This window comes from Columba livia, chromosome 9 (assembly GCF_036013475.1).
Source record: "Columba livia isolate bColLiv1 breed racing homer chromosome 9, bColLiv1.pat.W.v2, whole genome shotgun sequence".
Lineage (NCBI taxonomy): Eukaryota > Metazoa > Chordata > Aves > Columbiformes > Columbidae > Columba > Columba livia.
In genome coordinates this window covers 495,886-517,118 of record NC_088610.1, presented here as the reverse complement: position 1 = coordinate 517,118, position 21,233 = coordinate 495,886, and the positions used below count along the sequence as shown (strand labels likewise).

At 52.5% G+C, this 21,233-nt stretch overlaps 2 protein-coding genes and 1 long non-coding RNA gene across 3 annotated transcripts in view; 2 read left to right on the top strand and 1 right to left on the bottom strand.

Moving 5' to 3' along the window:
- Positions 1 to 21,233, bottom strand: part of LOC135580217 (uncharacterized) — a 63,201-nt gene that overhangs the window by 35,419 nt on the left and 6,549 nt on the right. The window lies entirely within an intron of this gene.
- On the top strand, positions 4,510 to 11,201 carry P2RY14 (purinergic receptor P2Y14). Its single transcript, XM_013371595.3, has 2 exons — positions 4,510 to 4,647; positions 8,931 to 11,201. Exon 2 carries the CDS (start codon positions 8,949 to 8,951, stop codon positions 9,960 to 9,962), a length of 1,014 nt encoding a protein of 337 aa, XP_013227049.1. The 5' UTR covers positions 4,510 to 4,647; positions 8,931 to 8,948; the 3' UTR covers positions 9,963 to 11,201.
- GPR171 (G protein-coupled receptor 171) lies at positions 4,510 to 17,902 on the top strand. The gene is made up of 3 exons (XM_005515509.4): positions 4,510 to 4,647; positions 14,865 to 15,063; positions 16,295 to 17,902. Exon 3 carries the CDS (start codon positions 16,341 to 16,343, stop codon positions 17,313 to 17,315), a length of 975 nt encoding a protein of 324 aa, XP_005515566.1. The 5' UTR covers positions 4,510 to 4,647; positions 14,865 to 15,063; positions 16,295 to 16,340; the 3' UTR covers positions 17,316 to 17,902.

Here is a 21,233-nt window from a genome sequence, read left to right as displayed (position 1 = left end):
CAGCACGCCAGGCCTGAGGCTGCCACCAAGGCTGCGGAGCTGCCACCAAGGCTGCGGAGCTGCCACTCGCCGGGCTCGTCCGTCCCCAGGCACTGGAGCACCCGGTCACCAGGTCACTCATACACCAGCCGTTTCACCTGTCTCTGCCAACCTGTGTTCTCCGGGTCTGACACACAGCTCCATCAGCAGGACCGTTAACAAGGTTTCCTCTCATAGGCACTGAGCTCAGACAAAAAGTTCATATTACTTTCTTAATAAAACAACGGTTAGACCAGCAGAAGTGAATTTTGGATTTTGGGGGAAAGACAACACCTATACGGCTAAAGGTAAAACACATTATCAGCCTGTTTTTAAGCCACCGAAGGATACGATGTACAGCAGGGGTCTTCTCACAATCGCGCTCACTGCCGGCTTTCTAACCCTTTGCAAACAGCAGCCAAATCTTTAGATCCTTAAATACTAAAGTTGGCTGGCATTTTGGAAAAATATCCATGTTTTCATAACAAAGTGACCCTTCAGTTTGCCCTGCTGTCCAGAGCCATTCCAACGGGGTGAAACTGTACACAGAGCTGAGACAGCCCACCCACCCCTTAAGCTCTTAATCCTCTGCCCGGACAACCACTCACTTCTCTGAAGCGCACAGAAAATCTGTGTGCAACGTTTAGCCCATCACACAACAGCCCTTACGCTTGGAACCTTGAGAGCTGCACACCCCAGTGTTGTACCAGCAGCACTGTGACTTGTGTTCTTGGTTCTAGCTTACCAATTCTAAATAAGTTTTAACCAAGAATGACATTTCAAACCCAAAAGCACAGCCGTGTTGTTAGGCAGTCCTGCGATGACATCATTTCAGAATATAAAGTATGAAAAAGACATCCCCAAATTTGCTCACCATTGGATTCTGTTATCTTTCAGCATATTACCATTTTTGAGATGATTTCGTACCGACGACTATGAAGCTTGAACTTTCTGCTCCATCACGAGACCTGCACAACTTCTGAGAGGGAACCCCCGCGGCACCCGCACGTTTGAGGAGTTCAGCTCGTGCTGGGGTGACTCTGGCTGCCCAGAACTGAGTTCCCGGCCCAGCCCGCGCCGGCTCCCGTGACCCCTGGAGGGGACGGCAGCGATACGGGGCTCTGGGCCCTGACCAGCCGTGTTCTGCTGCTCCTGCTCAACATCTCGGTGGCAGCCAGAGCTGCCGCACTGCCCAGAGCAGAGTGGGGACTGTGGCCAGCACAGCCTGGTGGGGACCACAGCCTGGTGGGGACCACAGCCTGGTGGGGACCGTAGCCAGCACCGTGGCTGGCACAGCCTGGTTGGGACCACAGCCTGGTCGGGACCGTAGCCAGCACCGTGGCTGGCACAGCCTGGTTGGGACCACAGCCTGGTCGAGACCGTAGCCAGCACCGTGGCCGGCACAGCCTGGTCGGGACCGTAGCCAGCACTGTGGCCGGCACAGCCTGGTCGGGACCGTAGCCAGCACTGTGGCCGGCACAGCCTGGTCGGGACCACAGCCTGGTCAGGACCATAGCCAGCACTGTGGCCGGCACAGCCTGGTTGGGACCACAGCCTGGCCAGGACCGTAGCCGGCACTGCGGCTGGCACAGCCTGGTTGGGACCACAGCCTGGTCAGGACCATAGCCAGCACTGCGGCTGGCACAGCCTGGTTGGGACCACAGCCTGGTCAAGACCGTAGCCGGCACTGCGGCTGGCACAGCCTGGTTGGGACCACAGCCTGGTCAGGACCGTAGCCGGCACTGCGGCTGGCACAGCCTCCAGCCTGGTCGGGACCACCTGGTCAGGAAAAATGAACATGCAATCGAAACTGTCCCAGGACTGGCCTCCCCTGGGGATGAGCCGCAGCTCTCCACCTCGGCCCTGCCATCAGTGCGCACCACGGTCACACTCTGCCCACGGGCTTCCAATAGAGCCAAAGTATCTAAAACACACATTCTGCCCCCTGACAAGGAACACCTTGTGACTGATGACAACATCCGTCACTGCAGATGAGACCTGCCAAGACTCAGCGCTTCAGGACACGCGGAACCAGCAAATCGTTCAGCAGTTCCTACGGACAGCCTCGGCCCCAGAGCCCGGTCATGACGGGAGTGCCCGGATTCCACGGGCACCCACGTGTCCACCCACCGCAACGCCAGAGACTGAGCACGCGGCCAAACCAGGCAGCGTCTCCGTGAAGAAACACCGCTCTGGGCAGAGCAGGACGCATACACAGCACGGGGGGTTCCGGTCCTGAGCAGCCCCAGAGCCTCCCAGGATGGGTTACCCAGTGCAGGGCAGGTGGTGGGAGGTGACACTGCGCGGCCGAGATGTCTGCCAGATGTGACATTGCCAGGAAGCCTCTCGTTAGTAAAGAAAAATGAAGTGTAAACCTTACAGGCGAATCCTCTGATGGCGCAAGATAGTTAATGCGCAGCAATCCTGAGTGCCAACTGACAGTTTGTGGACTTTCCAGTTAAGATGCTGCAGAGCACATTGTGTGGGTCTGTAGATTTTATGACTCTATAAAAGGAAATTTGCAGGCAAGGCAGAAGTTCACTGTTCTTATTTTTAATAAAAGGACAAGAGAATCCCATGACTGAAAGTTTCCATAGCTATTCCCATCGAAAAGGACAGTACATAACTACACACACAACTGCAACGTGTGTGTTTTCTGATGGTGACTGGGTTATTACCTTGAGGAGCGCTCGCTCGCCCAGAGTAAACCGAAATCTTCTCTCGTTTGTACTCAGATGAAGACGTAAGCGTGACGCATTTCTCCCTCTGACGAGAGCAGCTGGACCGTGCAGAAATCCTGACAGCACGAGGGGTGACACACAGCGTCCATGGGACGTGAATCCTAAACCTGCAGCCGCCAGCCCACGGGGCAGATGCAGGGCCGGGGAAGTGGGTTGGCACCGAACCAGGGGGCTGGCACCGAACCAGGGGGCTGGCACCGAACCAGGGGGCTGGCACCAGCAGGATCACCGCAGCAGCTGCCACCTGAAGAGGAAGGAGCCCTGTGAGGAGGAAGGACCCGGTGCCAGGCAGCTGAGAGGGGACCAGAGCAAGTCCCTGCCTCAGACACCCGAGAAACTAACTGAACCCCAGTTCACATCACAGTCCCTGCCCAGCACCCCCGAGAGCTCGGAGGCAGGTTCTCAGAAGGCTGAACACTCACACCGCTGCAGAAATGGGATATAAGGCAAGTTTAAAACTGTCTATGAAACAAACACCCAAGCTCACTACCCAAAAGCAATGAACAATTGGTCATTATGGCTCTGATCTGGGAGTCTCGGAAATAACAGAGGAGCCAGAGCACTTGCAATAGCACAAAGACAATTCTGTCTCTGAAGACACCCCCTTGTTTCCCCGGGGTCTGGGGAGGGCAGGGGCTGCGGGCCCGGCTGTGAGCGCAGGATGCACGCTCACAGCGGTGCAGCGGCTGACGGAACAGTCGCCTCCCACGCCTTGCACACCGTGCACACCTTGCAGCCCTGCCTTGTACTGGGAGAAACACAGACGGAAAGTCCAGGAGGCAACCGTGTATTTAACAGAGGGTTTGGGCTACGCACTGTAAAGCGGAGCTCAAGTCATGTACTAAATATTTATTAACAGTAATATACACAGCTTACATATTTCACTTTTTAAAAAAGTAAACATATATACTTCAATTTCTCTCCCCAAACCTGAGATCTCTCTCTGAACATACCGCTTTGCCAGCTTCACAACAAAGATATTACCTTTGCCATTGCCATACATCGCCACCAATTTTGTGCTTGATTTCAAAGCCTCCCAGTAAACGTATGGAAAGAACAGGAAGGGAGGAAGACAGACAAGTAATAAAGGTTCAAAGAAAAGGAACAACTAAAAAGCAAGGAGCCATGGAGCAGAGATGCAGCGCGTGTCCCCGGAGCGCGGCTCAGCCCTGCGCTGCGCTCCAGCACCAGCAGCCGCTCTGACGGCCACTCGGCTCCACACACAACGTCACAGCCGGGCCTGGGAACGGCTGAGGAAAAGCAAACACCGGCGCCAAACTCGGGAGCGCCGGCTGCTTTGCCAACTGCACAAACGCGGCTTTCCTGAACGCAGTTCAACGCTGCTCCGCGTGGACGAAAATAGCCCGACCATCTGCAGCCCGAGCTCAGCCCAGCAGCTGCTCCGCTGCACCACGAGCCACCGCTGATCAGGAGATAACTGTCACTGCAGAGCGCGCTGGCGGCACCGCCGGTGCCCTGTGCAGCGCATGGGGACAGCGGAGCCAGCCGGGAGCGACTGACCGGCTGCGGGGACACGGCTGCGGGACTCGCTCTGCACACCTGCCTGCGGGACGGGCTCCTTCTGCACACCTGCCTGCGGCTGAGGAGGGACACGTGTCATTTGATGCTTCCTTCCAGGTGAAAGACTCCGCCTTTGCATCACGTTTCTGTACCATACCAATGCCCTCAAACGGTCTCTTTCGACTTTAAAATAGCTACCACTGTAATTCAGTTTGGTAACTGACTAATAGGCTGAACGGGAAATCATCCAGGCGCTACGCAAAACACAAACAGATCACCGGGACTGAGCAGCCACAACACTAAATGAACACGGAAAAGCGGGACAGACAGACGCCCAGGACGCCCCGGCGCTGCGCCACAGAGCCAGGTAAGGGCCGCGCCGCACCGGGCATCTGGCAAGAGAATCTTCCTAAGCAACTACTGCTGTTTTAATTTGCAACTAGGGAAACATAATTACGTAAATCTCATAGCTTAAAACACCAGAAAATAGAATATAAAAATCCTATATTTAAATGGCGAATGTTACTGTTACAATAGAATACTAAAGGGAACTATTTCTTTATTTGAGACACATTTTCTGCCTTTTAAATACCCAGTTTCAGGAGAATAAAACTAATCATTAAAATGCTTTATTGACACACTTCCAGCTGGAACAAATCCAATTTTGACAGGACAGTCATTTCTAAAAGCTGATCTGTTTAATCCTCTAATATCAAATCATAAACTGACCATTCCCAATACTCTGGTCCTAACTTCTCTTACATCCACCACTCCCTAACTGGGACATCGTTACTAATGGGGGGTCACAAGGATCTCGGTGGAGTTTTTTGGAGGCTTAATAAGAAAAAATTGAGTATTTGGATTAGACCAGAAACAGACTCTACATGCAAACAGCTCAAAGCATCGCCCAGGTTTCAGTGCGAGTATTGGGGTTTGCACAGATACTTCACAAGCTCTAGTCTTTTAATGTTAAAAGACCGCAGTTTTAGAATCATTCACACCCTTGTCTAAAAATCAGAAATAAAAAGAGAATGAAAACTTCAACTTTCGGGAAAATGAGGCTGTTAATTTCAGTTTTCGAAAGTGCCAGGGGCTCCTGGGCAAGAAGAAGAAATGAAACAATCCCTGGTGAGTCTTGCAAGACAGAAATGAAATTCCGCCCTTGAGGTGTCCCCACGCCGCAGCCACGGGTGCCTGCGCCGCCCTTCACACGGCCCTTGAACGGAACAAACAGCCTTATCTACAGCTGCTCCTGTCGCCTCTCCCCGCTCACCTTGTCCTTCGGAACACCGGACATTACCGCACACAGCGGGCAAACGTCCCGCACCACCAGTTGTGGCCCCTCAGTTCCAGCAGGACAGGGAACTGCTGGAGAGAGTCCAGCGCAGCCACCAAGATGCTGGAGGGAGTGGAGCATCTCCCGTGTGAGGAAAGGCTGAGGGAGCTGGGGCTCTGGAGCTGGACAAGAGGACACTGAGGGGGGACTCATTCATGGGGATCAATATGGAAAGGGGGAGTGTCAGGAGGATGGAGCCAGGCTCTTCTGGTGACAACCAGTGACAGGACAAGGGGCAATGGGTGCAAACTGGAATACAAAAGGTTCCACTTAAATTTGAGAAGAAACTTTTTTGGGGTGAGGGTGGCAGAGCCTGGCCCAGGCTGCCCAGGGGGGTTGTGGAGTCTCCTTCTGTGCAGACATTCCAACCCGCCTGGACACCTTCCTGTGTAACCTCATCTGGGTGTTCCTGCTCCATGGGGGGATTGCACTGGATGAGCTTTCCAGGGCCCTTCAACCCCTGACATTCTGGGATTCTGTGTGTGGCGCCTTCAGAGGGCGGCCTGTCACACACAGCCGGCACTGCCACGGTGACAGCGGCCTGTCACACACAGCCGGCACTGCAGATGCCTGCACTCACCAGTGCCAGCCCGGTGGCCACGGTGACAGCGGCAGGTGCTCCGCGCCAGCCATGCCCTGGGCTGGCAGAAGAACAAGCGAGATGCTGGAAGGGTGGCTGCGGGGGGGTCTGGGGGTCCCACGTCCCCGCTCCCCCAGCGCCGGGCTGTGCGCCACGCTGCTCCATCAACCTGGGCACAAAAACACCCGTTTTCTCATCCCTGCATTGCCTGAAAACATCGGCTTGCAACGTGTACTTTTGCTAGAGGGTGAGCAGCTGGGGAGGAGAGGAGGGAAGGGGGAGCACGCGGAGCACAGCGAGGAGCGCAGACCCCCAAGACAACGCTGCACCCTTTGTGGAGCCCGTCCCACGGCACCGCGCTCAGCACTGCGGACGATGGTATCGCAGCTCCTCGTGACTTCCTGAAACAGCAACGCGATTGTCATCATTGGCACCCTAGTGCAACTGCTCAGCACTGCACTCTACGCATCCATGACAAACCACCACCCGACACCTCGTTTTAAAGAGCTGAAATATACATGGTATATTTTGCATACTTTTATTCTCTGGAGTATGGAGATGCAGACATTGCCTTGTGCCAGATGTTCTAATAAGAACAGGAAAATCAAGAAATCTTAGTCTCCTGGCAAACTTGCAAGAGGTCAAACGTCCTGACGCATCAGAAGGAACGCGTTAGAGAAACGCTCCTCTCTCGGCACAGCTGGGCAGGAGCGGCAGCTCCGTGCGCTGGGCACCGCGCGTCCTGCAGAGCTCTGACACCAGAGACCACGTGTGGCCCCATCTCCGTCCCCATGCACCGCAGGGCACACGGCCCCGAGGACAGTGACCGCTGCCAGCAGCCGACCCCGTTACTCACCAAGCAGCTGCAGCGCTTCTCATAAACAGCTAAAATGCGCGCTCAGTGCTACACAACTTCATTATATTCAGAACTTGTAAATATTATTCTTATGTTCAGTAAAGCAGCCACGAACTTTTTCTTCTGTAACTTAGCTGTCAGATTTCAAAGTGCCTTGGCGATACTAGAAGGGTTATAAACGACAGTGTTAAGAGCCTGAATACAGAAGGAACTAAGCATTTTTCATGGTTGATGCAACTTTCCTTTTGTGTTTTGCCAAGACAACGTGATTTGCAAACTAAGAAAGCTCAAAACTTTTCTATATTTTACCAAAACAATCTTGTTAATTGGTGAACCAAGTCTGCTGCTTTTGCACAACTAGTTGATACTATTTACATAGAATAAATAGACTTTATGCTGGACCAGGCATTTGAACACAAAATGCTGCTCAAGTATGAAAGGTCATTGCCACCTACATATCACAAATCGCCGGGTGCCAACATGTACCCTCCAACACACCAGCAAACAGCAGCAGCTACGCAGCAGCAAAATAAACAGCAGCGTTGGAAGAATTGGGTAGAAGGGGGAAAAAATAATCCTTAGGTTTAGTCACCGCCTCAAGCAGCATCTGGACACAAAGCTCCCAAACTGACCCACCGGTGCACGCCAACGAGGAGCGGTCACGGTGTCCAGACGAACCTGACGCGGTTACCACATTCATGTGGTAACTCTAGTGCGACACCTGCCCTCAATGCCGTCTTGCTCCTTTAAAAACCCAGCCAAACGATAACGAACGCCCCATGACTGGAGCCGACACGCCGAGACGGGAGCGCAGGTCCGACGGAGCAGCACCAGGACCCGCGGGCGCCGGGGGGCACAGGGCAGCACCCGCTCCCTGCTCCGGCCGCTCCAGAACAGCGCCGCGCCGCTCAGCCGCGCTCGGCTGCAGAACACACGAGACAACGTACCAAAGGAAGCCACTTTTACCTCTTTAAAAGCAAATTCCCATGTCTAGTTATTGAAAGGTTGTATTCAGGTTCCAATCTGCTATACAGAGGCATCAGCTACAGCTCTGATTGTGGCAATAAGGAAATTCTTTATTTTCTAAAAGACAGGGTGGCTTTCTTTTCCCAGCTCCACGGCACATGTTTTCTAGTTGCCTAGGTTTTCATTTGCCAAATACAACAGCATTGTGTCTATATCTGTTCTGCCCTCCCTGCAGAGGATAATCCGCCCCCATAAACATCCTGCCAAAGAAAAGCTCACAGCAGATGTGATTTCTTCTCAGCGATCCTCTAAAATCTGGATCTGAATGACTCGAGAGGACAAGCCTGGCTTCTACATTACGCTACCACGCAGACACGTGCTGCTCAAAGCACACGCTTACCGCAAGCTGTGCTGGCGGCACACGCGGCTGTCTTTGAAGTGAGCATTAGAGAATATTGGCAAACACGAGATATTTCCAGGCCTGACTAACAGAAGAGCATTCTCCGTGCCTGGATACAAACCAGAACACTTGTACAAAGAATATTCATATCCCTTGTGTGCTTCCCGGTAAACCAGGGCTAAAAATACTCTCTGGTCCTCAGGGATAAAGAGATGTGCTGGGGTCACATCCCTGTGCGTCGGTGCCCCCCCGGTCTGCAGTGCAGAGACTGATACCCGCAGAAAAGGGCAGCACAGGGCTTCAAGACAACGGATCGAAACCAAATGCAGAAGCAAATGGATTCTCTGTCCAAAACAGCAGTAAACCCTTGAACATCATCAAGAAGTGAGATGGCACCACTTGGAAAATACTTACTATGGAAATGATAACGTAGCAATTCCTGAGGAATGTGCCAGGTTTATTGTGAAATAAGAGCAGAACTCTTGTACTAATTAGTCTTTCTCTGCCTCCAGGAACAAGGACATGGTAGGATGCTCAACTCCAGCAGCAACTCGTCGGGCAGCGGCTGCGGCCACAGCACAGTGATAACCAGGACGGTGCTTCCCCTGCTCTACTGCCTCATCTTCCTGGCGGGGCTGGCGCTGAACGCCGTGGCCGCCTGGCTCTTCCTGCACGTGCCCAGCAAAAAGAGCTTCATTGTCTATCTCAAGAACATCGTGGTTGCCGACCTCCTCATGAGCCTGACGTTTCCTTTCAAGATCCTCGCCGACTCGGAAATCGCGCCTCCGCAGCTCAATGCGTTCGTGTGCAGATACTCCGCTGTTGTTTTCTACACAAACATGTACATCGGGATAGCGTTCTTTGGCCTCATCGGTTTTGACAGATACTACAAGATTGTAAAGCCTTTGTTCACCTCCTTTGTTCACACTGTCAACTGCAGCAAGGTGGTCTCTATAATTGTATGGTTATTGTTAATGGTTATATCATTTCCAAATATGATCTTAACTACTGAAATCACTAAAGAAAATTATTCCATAAAATGTATAGGTCTTAAAAGTGAGCTGGGCAGACAGTGGCACAAGGCATCCAGTTACATTTGCACAGGAATATTCTGGGTTGTTTTTCTTCTGCTAATCATTGTTTACACTTCTATATCCAAAAAAATATACAGCTCTTACAAAAGGTTCAGAAGGAGCTCAGAAGCGACCAAGAGGAAAACCAACCGCAACATATTCAGTGTCATGTTCGTGTTTGTGGTTTGCTTCGTCCCCTATCACCTCTGCAGGATCCCGTACACGCTCAGCCAGACGAGCTCGCACTTCAGCTGCCGGGCGAGAGCAGCCCTGTTCTACGCCAAGGAGTTCACGCTGGTGCTGTCCGCTGCCAACGTCTGCCTCGACCCCATCATTTACTTCTTCCTCTGCGTTCCCTTCCGAGAAAAGCTGTATCAAAAACTGCAGCTCAAGCTGAAAACTTCAAGCGAGGCTGAAATTTCTAAATCCAAAAGATCCAATACGCTCGGGGAAAGTATAAACATAATGTAGGTTCAGGGCTGCAAAATAACGCACGTTTCGGAAAGTGACTCAAGTATTCAGGCCTCAAAGAAACCAAACAGATGAGAACCAGCAGTAACAGAAAAAGCTTTCAGCATAAAGATACCAAGTGGAGTTTCTCTGTATAATCACTTTATTGCGTGTTGCCAATATATTTACTACGTGCTATTGCAGCTGATGCTGTGGGTGCATTATGGTGGGATACGACCTGTCTGGATCTCAAAACAGAGAGAGGAACAACTGGAACAAAACCCCCAGTGCCCCAGCCAGGGACTGTCTGACAGCCATCCCCAAAGCCACGCGCCGCGGTTCCCGGGAGCCGCGCGACACGATGACAGCACCAGCCAGCCCAGGGACCAGGACCACAGGCAGTGACGTGGCCCAGACCCCACGTCCCACAGCCCACGGACAGGAGCGGGACCGCAGGCAGGGACGTGGCCCAGACCCCACGTTCCACAGCCCATGGACAGGACCAGGACCACAGGCAGAGACGTGGCCCAGACCCCACGTTCCACAGCCCACGGACAGGACCAGGACCACAGGCAGAGACGTGGCCCAGAGCCCACATCCCACAGCCCATGGACAGGACCGGGACCCTGGGCAGCTCCCGGCTGCTCCAGCTCCCGGAGCAACGCGCCGAGGCAGTGCGCAGCGGCGGGAAGGGCTATCGCAACAGCCACGGAGAAAACGTGAACCAAAAATACAGATGAAATCCTCAAAGATCTGCACAGAGCCTATATATATATATATATATATATATATATATATACACATATATATATATATATATATATATGTATAGGATTTCTTAGGGGAAACACTCTATAAACTTAGGCATTAAGCATGATTGTCACCCTTAGGCACCAAATGTAAGAGTACTTCTGTAAAACGCGATGCTCAAGACAAGCATCTAAGGAGGATCCTTCTATAAACCAACACAGTTACACTGCACCATACTCCTCAGGGCTTCTCTGCAGTAACACGGTGTACACCAAAGATGTTCACACCAAACTGAGATCTCAGTAACTCCTGTTGTTGCAAAAGACGGTAAGAACACTTAAAGACCCAAAGAGTCTAGAAACTCTGGGGTATATTTGAATCCAGCAAGAAGAATGTTTTGGGTTTTCCTGTGCTTTTGGGACGATGATAAACCATTTCTCTTTGTACAAAGACAGTAGCTGAAAGCCACTAACCTTCTATATATAAACACAATATCCTTTTTTAACTGTATTTTCCAGTGCAGCCTTTTTATTTTTTCTTTATTATTTTTACCATTGCACAGGGAAAACACACTGCTGCATAAAGCGCCCACAGAAGCTTTCAGGCAATGGCTCTGGAAGCTGAATGTTTTCAGTTTACTTTGCAAAGATGATAGAGGAACAGAAATATCATGTGCTTCACCTTTCTGCCACTGTGCTTCATCCCAGTCCTAGCAGACACTGCCTCGGGGTGAGAGGTTTATAAACGCAGGGGCTGTGAGCCTTCTGGGCTGTGGGAAACTGCTGGTGCAAGAGCCCCACGTACCGCCCCGCGGCTCCGCCGGCACGCGTGCATTGAACCTGAGGGACCGAGGGTCTGCACACACTGGGGGTTCACCCCATCCTGTCCCTCTGCACACACTGGGGGTTCACCCCTTCCCTTCCCCTGCGCACTCTGCACACACTGGGGGTTCACACCGTCTCTTCCCCTGCACACTCTGCACACACTGGGGGTTCACCCCAACCTGCCCCACTGCACGCTCTGCACACACTGGGGGTTCACCCCATCCTGTCCCACTGCACACTCTGCACACACTGGGGGTTCACCCCATCCTGTCCCTCTGCACACACTGGGGGTTCACCCCATCCTGTCCCCCTGCGCACTCTGCACACACTGGGGGTTCACCCCATCCTGTCCCTCTGCACACACTGGGGGTTCACCCCATCCTGTCCCCCTGCGCACTCTGCACACACTGGGGGTTCACCCCGTCCCGTCCCCTGCACACTCTGCACACACTGGGGGTTCACCCCAGCCCTTCCCCTGCGCACTCTGCACACACTGGGGGTTCACCCCAGCCCTTCCCCTGCGCACTCTGCACACACTGATGGTTCACCCCATCCCGTCCCCCTGCGCACTTTGCACACACTGGGGGTTCACCCCGTCCCTTCCCCTGCACACTCTGCACACACTGGGGGTTCACACCGTCCCGTCCCCTGCGCACTCTGCACACACTGGGGGTTCACCCCTTCCCTTCCCCTGCACACTCTGCACACACTGATGGTTCACCCCGGCCCTTCCCCTGTGCACTCTGCACACACTGGGGGTTCACCCCATCCTGTCCCCCTGTGCACTCTGCACACACTGGGGGTTCACCCCGTCCTGTCCCCCTGCGGAGCCCCCACACCCCAAGCCCACCCCACAGCCCCTCCCGCAGCCCGGGGTCTGTAGGAGAAAGCTGCGTTTGGTTCTGTTCTTTCAAGAGAATACATTAGAGATTATTTATCTGTTTTTTTCAGAGCTCCCCGGCTTGTCCAACTGAAACCTCGCAGGCTCTTCCCTCCCAGGAAGGGACACTGCCTGTGGGGAAGGGAATCTGCTGCTTGAGGGAGAGGTTTTTGTCATTTATGGCAAAAACATTTAGTTCCTTACATGGCAGGGCTTGGTATTTGCCCACGTAAATCTAAATAACTGTGGCTGTGAAAGCACAGTGGCACACAGAGATGAAAACGCTTCCACAATATATGCTTGTCTAACTTTTTAATTACTTTGCAAGCTTTGAAAAAAAGGAGGCAGACCTTTGAGTGGGGCCTGTTGTGATAGGACAAGGGTGACGGGTTAAACTAAAGGAGTGAGATTCGAGCTGGACACAAGGAAGGAATTGTTTGTGCTGAGGGTGGTGAGAGCCTGGCCCAGGTTCCCAGAGAGGTGGTGGATGAACCATCCCTGGAGACACCCCAGGCCAGGCTGGACGGGGCTCTGAGCACCCTGAGCTGGTACAGATGTCCCTGTCATGGCAGGGGACTGGGGGAGCTGGGAAGGTCCTTCAACCCAACTGATCTGTGAGTCTGTGATTCCAACTGCACACGCAAAATGTGAAGAGGTAGCAGAACTGATCCTGGGACCACCCACATCCATCTTTGGTGAGTCCAGTTCAAAACGCAACTCTCCCGATGCTCTTAGAAAGGTCACTGGATTTAGGTTTGGTTTTTTTACGGTTTAGATGTTCTTTTCCCCAGCTTTGTTCTCAGAAGGGATTTAATCGTTCTGGCTGAGCTCCCAGCACCCCTTCCCTTCTCGCACCCCCAGCCCGGGCAGCCGTGCGCCATGGAAAACCTCTAACGTCAAAAATTCAGCAACGTTTAAACCACCAAAAATAGGGGTTTATGATGAGAAGCAACTTTAACTACAGCAAAACCTACCATCTGCATCTGTGATTTACAAGCAAAAAGGGCCTTTTAAGTGAGGCATATAGACAGGGGAGGAGGATGACACTGACCCACAATCAAAACTGAATCATAACTCAGAGCACTCACGTTCTCACGTTCCTTCTCCTCCCAAAACGCCTCTGTATAAAGTGTAAATCACCTTCCAGTAAAGGTTTACCCAGCCATCACATTGGGGGTTAGCCCTGGAAGAGTTGTCTAAGCTGTAAACTGACCCTACAGAAAAGGGGAGGCACAAACACACACAAAACTGACTGAATGCTGCATTTCGAGTTTAAAAAAGAAAAATACAAGCACGCAAAGACAGGGTTTGCATCACGATCGTAACACCACAAACCCAGCCCGTGTTTGCTCAAAACCAAACATGGGATCTTTGCGGATAATGAAGCTTTGCAAACATTTCGACAAATATGGTCTGAACTTTAAGCTTATGACTAAACTTCAAACCAGACATTCTTCACTTGTTTCCTCCCAAAGCTCTGGTGCGTGATTTGTAAATTCCTGTGGATTTTCAGCTGTGACACAGCGCTAACACGGGGGTTTTGGTAGCGCTGTCAGTACCTCGGCTCCTGGCCTCCTGTTGGACCTGTTCTCCTGTTTGTTTGTTTTAAAAAGCTTACTTATAAACATTTCCCTCACATCCCTGAAGTGTCATTATTATTTTTAATAGTGCTTGGCAAGTGGCCAAAGGTGTAGAGATGTAATTGTTCTTGGTAGAATCCGTGTGCCTTTAAATCTGCAAAACAGGTTACAGCTCTAGAAAAGAGATGTCATGCAGGGATATGAAAGTGAAAGAGGCCAACTGCAGACAGAACCCGGTTCCACACCGATCTTTACACGTAAGACATATGGGGCGTGGGGGGAGTTTCAGATTTGTGAAGCCCAAAGCACAGAACCCGCGGTTGCTGCCACACGTCTCCAGCGCCAGCCAAGAACCTGGGATCCCTGAGGTTTTGGGGACCACACACGAGTCCCCACGCGGGGCTGACGCAGCGCGCACATCCCATCACCCTTGCACACGTGGTGATCGTTTGAACTCAGCGTTCACCCTGCGGCCGGGAGGAGTGGGACCCGCACGGCCCAGGGCCCGCTCTGCCCCACCGGCACCGCGGCGCTCCGGGGACAGCCGGCACCTCAGCGCCTCCCTCTGCAAAACCGAGCTCCGAGGCGCAACGACCACGACAGCCCGCGCTCCTGCCCACAGCACCCTGCCTAACCCGGCTCTTCCTCAGCCTTCTTCCTCCCTGCCGCTCAGTTCCATCCTGCGGAGCACTGAGTGCCGCAGGATCGGCTCACGGCCAGGCCACGCAGAGCCCTGTCTTTGGCACGTCCAGCCCTGTCCTTGGCGTGGGGGACGCCGGCCTCGGCGTGCCCGACACAGTCCTCGGCGTGCCCCTGCCCCAGGAAGCAGGAAAAGGGTCTCTCTGGGCTCTGCCGTGAGCACTGACATTTTCCGTCACCTCTCTTTTAGGTAACTTCCACGTGGTTCAGTTATTTGAACGCCAGTTTGAACTGCGTCAGTCGGCACAGTTAGAAACCACAGAGGCGTTCCAACACCAGCCGTTGCGGCAGAGGAAGAGGCTGACGCGCTCCCGGGCTGCGGAGCAGCTGCCCAGCCACGCCGAACCCTCGCAGGGCGATGCTCGAGGAGCCCCGAGACGCTGAGACAGGTATGTGCTTTGGTCTTTATTCCAGCCCGTCTAGAGTACGTGAAAATAGAGCTTGAACACAGGCTGTGCTGAGCACAGGGAAAGCCAGGCCCAAGTGAGCTGAGCTCTGGTCCTGGCCGGTGTCCCCCGGCAGCTCCGGTTCAGCCATACCTTGGGGCTGGGTTTGCCAGGACTCCCACCGGCAGCTCCTCGGCCCAGCACAGACCCAGGCTTAACAACCGCCTTCTGTATTAGGGCACCCCGAAAGCCAACCGAGAACAAACCGCTTCTCCCTTCTTTTAAATCACCGGAGGATCTGCAGTCACTTTGGTTTACAAATTACGCACATTATCATACAAGACATGTATCCCATGTCTTACAGCAGAAAACAGGTGTCTGAATGCAGTTCTCTCATATTATATATAAAAATTAGGAACAATAGGATAAAATAAGAACCTGTTGCAGCCTGATGCTATTGCAGACATAGATGTGTTGGTTTTGAGTCCTCCTTGCCCGCAGCATTCTGTGCAGCAGCCTGGCAGCACAGCGAGCCGGCACAAGACCCTGGCGGGCATGGAGCAGCACGTTTAATTCAAATAAGATCAACACTTTCCTTTTTTCTACCCTGTGATTTCTTAGTGAAGTGTAAAAGGGGAGTGAGCAAAAATATTTAATAGTGGCTTCTTTCAGAACTTGCTTTTTTCCAAAGGCTTCAGAAAAACATGAGGTTAATTTCTCCTCTGTTCAAGTAGGAACAGAGAGCAGTTTGTGAAACTGACTACAACTGTTTGCTCATCCGATGTATCTGCCTCTGACACGTTTTTATAGAACAAGACGCTACAAATATTACGCTTCTTTACGGAATAGCTTCAATTGCTCAAAAGTTATGAAGCCCTAGTATGACCATTATTAACCAGATGCTTAATCTTGAAGAAATTCAACCCTTTTTCTTCGGTGTTTTGGTTGGTTGGAGGGGGTTTTGAACCAAACACACACCCAGAAGGACTGTGCTCGTGGAAAAGCTGCTCTGAAGTCTACATGCTTTCTAGAACCAGTTCTTATGCATCTCCATATGTTCCTGATACAAGAACAAAGCCCTCTTGGATGCCTGTGAAGCAGCATGGGGAGAGAGACAGCCACTTCTTCCCAACTGTGTTTTTTCCCCGAAACTAACCCAACACGACTCTCCGAGCACACCTGCTGTGCTCGGCGAACGCTGGTGTCCCTGATGTCTCCTTGGCTCTTTCTGTAGGTTCCTGATCTGCCGGCAGCAAACCAGCCTGCACGAGAAGCTCACCATGGCCAGCAATGCCTCGCAGTGCCTCGTCTGGGAGGAGATGGAACCTTTCACCTACTTTTACTACTTGATTTTTCTAATGGGATTTATTGGAAGTTGTTTCGCACTGTGGGCATTCACACAAAAAGATCAGAAGCAGAAGCCTATGAGCATCTACTTAATTAACCTCTTAACAGCGGACTTTTTGTTGACTTTGGCGTTGCCAGTGAAGATCATTGTTGACCTAGGAGTCGCATCCTGGAAACTGAGGATATTCCACTGTCAGGTCACAGCCTGTTTCATCTACCTGAACATGTACTTATCGATTATATTTTTGGGGTTTGTGAGCATGGATCGTTGCCTTCAGCTAATGCACAGTTGTAAGATCTACCGCATCCAGGAGCCTGGCTTCGCCAAGATGTTGTCTGCAGTCGTGTGGACAATGGTTCTCCTCATCACGGTGCCCAACATGGCGATCCCGATAAAAACCATTGAAGAGAGACCCGGGGCAGGATGCATCGATTTCAAATCGAAATTCGGAAGGGACTGGCACGTGTTAACTAATTTCATATGCACAGCGATATTCCTGAACTTTTCAGCTGTGATACTGATCTCCAATTTCCTCGTCATCCGACAGCTCTACCGCAACAAAGACAGCGAGGGCTACGGCAGCGCAAGGAAAGCCCTGCTCAGCATCCTGCTGGTGAGCGCGGGGTACGTGCTGTGCTTCGTGCCCTACCACGTGGTGCGCATCCCCTACACGCTCAGCCAGAGCGACGCCATCGCCAGCTGCCCGCTGAAGCGCGCCCTCTTCATAGCCAAAGAGTCCACGCTGCTGTTCGCCGTGTCCAGCCTCTGCTTCGACCCCATCCTCTACTACCACCTCTCCAAATCCTTCCGGCTGAAATTCACCGAGGCGTTTGCGGCACCCCCGCAGGAGAAGGCTTTCACGGCCGCGGGGGTGCGGCAGAGCGGGGAGCAGAACCCAACGTGCTGACCCTAAAGCCTGTTGGAAGGGTGTGCGAGCCCATGGCTGCCGCGGCCAACGGCACCGCCGCGGAGCCTGCCCACGCATGAGAAACCCAGCAAGCCCACGGCCTGCGACACGCGCACGGCGCAGGCCGGGACCCGCGGAACGTGCCGTGACACCTCCAGACCCGGCTCACGCCGCGGTGACCCCGCGCGGAGCAGCGGCGCTGCAGGACACAGCGCGGTCACGCAGCCTGCACCCGCAAAACCACCTCAGCCGTCTTTATGGCAGCCACCGGAACTCACCTTTCTGAGTTAAGTATTGTGTACTTACTATATTAAATGACTTGGTGCAACGAGGTGAGGAGATTATTTAATAGCGGTTCATAAGCTGCGAAGTTTTGACAGATACCATTAACGCAAAAGCATTTTAGAGGGCATTTATTACACCAGAACGTCATTAAGCTGCACTGACTGTTGTATCTGCTTCCATCGCACTTGCAGTCTTTACAAATAAACTCTTGTCCGTGCCAAGTTCCATTGCCTCTCCCTGCGCTGCCTCCGTGAACACGACAAACACTGACGTTACCACAGACAATTCCAGGAAAATTTAAAATTAATATAAAGAATAAGTACAAATATCCAGTGTGTTCTCTTTGCTGGTTTTATCTACAAGAATTTATAAAACAGCAATGTTATTAATATTATCATTTACAATTACTTAAAAAAATCATGCCTATGTAGAATAATCAATAATCAAAATTTTAAAAGTCTGTTTGCATGGGCAAAATGCAGCTACCTCGGTTGGCTCCAGCTGTGAGTCAAACACTTCAGGAACACAACCAAATCATGTTGGCCTTTTTCTAGTCCTTCGAATGGACAAAATACCAATGGAGCTTTAAGCAACACTCAAAACTGTCCTGAGCAGAAACAGCCCACTGGGTGTTCTCATAACAACGCACCCGCAATGAATCAGAACCCAAAACTGAGGAGTAAAAAACGTAACCAAAGAAAATTGTGGTTATCACATCATACTCTCGCATGACACTCCCTGTGTTGATAAGACTGTTTAAAAGTTATCATTCTTTAAAAGAACAGAAACAAATTACTGAGCAGACATGTTCTCATCCAAGACTTGCTTAGTATTGGGGCCCTTTTTCCAGCCCAGCAGAACACAAAAAGCCACCTGAACAAGTGCCCAGGGTCTGGGACGTTACTCACGGGCTCTCTGGAGCACATGAGCCCCCAGACAAGCACAGCAGCGCTCTGAGAGCACAGGGCGGGCACAGGGCACGGGAGGGACAGGGGGGCCGGGAGCATGCGAGGACAGCGCGGGGCACGGGAGGCACGGAGCTGCCGGCCACGGGGGGGACACGCGGGGCAGCAGCAAGGAGCTGCCGGCCACGGGGGGGACACGCGGGGCAGCAGCAAGGAGCTGCCGGCCACGGGGGGGACACGCGGGGCAGCAGCGAGGAGCTGCCGGCCACGGGGGGGACACGCGGGGCAGCAGCGAGGAGCTGCCGGCCACGGGGGGGACACGCGGGGCAGCAGCGAGGAGCTGCCGGCCACGGGGGGGACACGCGGGGCAGCAGCGAGGAGCTGCCGGCCACGGGGGGGACACGCGGGGCAGCAGCAAGGAGCTGCCGGCCACGGGGGGGACACGCGGGGCAGCAGCGAGGAGCTGCCGGCCACGGGGGGGACACGCGGGGCAGCAGCAAGGAGCTGCCGGCCACGGGGGGGACACGCGGGGCAGCAGCGAGGAGCTGCCGGCCACGGGGGGGACACGCGGGGCAGCAGCGAGGAGCTGCCGGCCACGGGGGGGACACGCGGGGCAGCAGCGAGGAGCAGAGGCATGCAGAAAATCTAAAGTTAGACCTACTGGAAATTGAACTAAAATCTGCCTTCAAGTCACTCTTGTCTACATGATCAAAAATACCAGTGGTTCCTGACTCCATGCCCATATGTTCCGTAACGCTACGATCCTGACAACTGCCGGAGAGAAAAAACAAACATCAGTCATGTTTTACTGAAAACCCGTTTCACTGAGCACAGTAAACCAAAGCATTCCACCTATCTAAACATTAACAAAAAGTATTGATGGAAAGGGGTTTTCAGATACTGACTTTTAAGTCTTGATGCTAAGCCTTGATTCACAAAAGTATTTCTCAAGCCTAAATCTACACAAACACGGAAAAGGGCAGTAGGCAAGGGGGGAAACAAAACTTCACAGTATATCCCTGTCAGCAGCTCTGCTCCAGAGACACCTCCAGAACAGGAAGCGACTCTCCTACCTTCGCAGGTTTTATTTCCTACTTTGCTGTACCATGAAAGGCAACTTGCAGAGACCCTCTGTATTCCAGGGCAAATTTGGCCATGAGACCGACATGAGAGATATACAAATAATTGAAAAAGAAACACAAGAGGATGCTCTGGCTGCCCACAGGCTCCCATGGACCGTGCAGCAGAACAGGCTGCAACGCATCCCATGGGCGCTGGCGCGGCCCACGGTGTGGAATTTAAACCTGCCCTGGTTTCAGAACACGCCACGGGCTGCTGCTCTGCCGGAGGAGCTGGACTCCCCCGCACTGCGCACACGAGCCGCCGGGCTTGGCCGTGCCGCGCGGGGACCCCCGTCCCTGCCAGGGGACAAGGACGTTCCTCGTGCAAAGAAAAACTGAAGCTGAACCTTCAGATTACAACGGACCAACAGCTGTCCTTTCCTCCCAAATTATATTACTATAGTAAATGCTACTGTCTTATCTACAGGACTTTTGCATTCATAAGAGAAAACCTTTTAAAACATTTTCAAACTACTCCAGATGTCCACACACCAGGCCTCCAAGATGGAACAGCAATATTTTATGAAAGCTTGACAGTGTAGTGCTTTGTATCTAATAAACACGCTCACACACATCAGGAAGAAGTTTATTAAAATAAATGTGTGTTATTTGCCAGTGCCAAAGCAAAGCCTGAGAAACACAGCACGTCCCGTGCTGTTACCCATGTTTCCACGCCGGGCGCCGCGCGGGGCAGCGCCGGAGAGCAGCCGAGCGGGGACCTGCCCTCCCCCGGCCACGCGGCCACGGCTGGGGACAGACCCAGGCACCGCAAAACAGCACAACGCCACAAAACGTGCCCAGCGCTCCCAAACCCCACAGAACGCCGTGAGCCAGGCAATGGCAGCTGCTCCCCCCGCCCCTCGCACGGCGACCCAGCGGGGACGGCACCGCACCCGGAAACACGACCCTAAATAACACACATAGCTGGGATGGTTTGTTAAAACCACCGTCACCACTGGCACGAAAATGAAGTGCTGCCCATACCTCAGAGTCTGTAACAAATTTTTTTAAGAAGTTTCTCCTTTTTCGGGTGTTCAGAGTTTTTAGTACCGTGTCTCAAACCACTCAAAATCCCCTTTAAAGGCACCAGGAAAAAAAAATGCCCTAACTAGAAGTGCTTAGATGCCAGAAACATGAGCTACAACATCAGGCAGTTTTATTAGACCAAGACATTTGACAGAGGAAAGTACGATGAACAAAGATCCTCTCTCATTCCTCCTATGGGGCAGCTCGCAGCTTTCACCTCCAGCATTTGTGTGTCATTTCCAGTTCAGTCGCTTGCAATGCGGACGTGTCAAAAAGAGCCAAGTGTTCGATGTCAAATATGCACAGAGTGCAAGTAACTTCCCCAAATCTCCTACAGCTTAAACAGAAATAAACACAGTTTCTGCCAATTTTCATTTTGTGAAAAGAAATAAAAATCACAGAGAGATCCTATAGCAAGGCGAGAGATTTCAAAACACCTGTGCTTGTGAACATGCAGCGGGTGATCACAGAAACTCAGCAACACCCAATACACAGAAACAGCAACCTGAGCTGCCAGACAGCAAACCCGTTGTTTCTGACCCGCTCTGGAACATAAACTAGTTCATACTCACATAATGAGG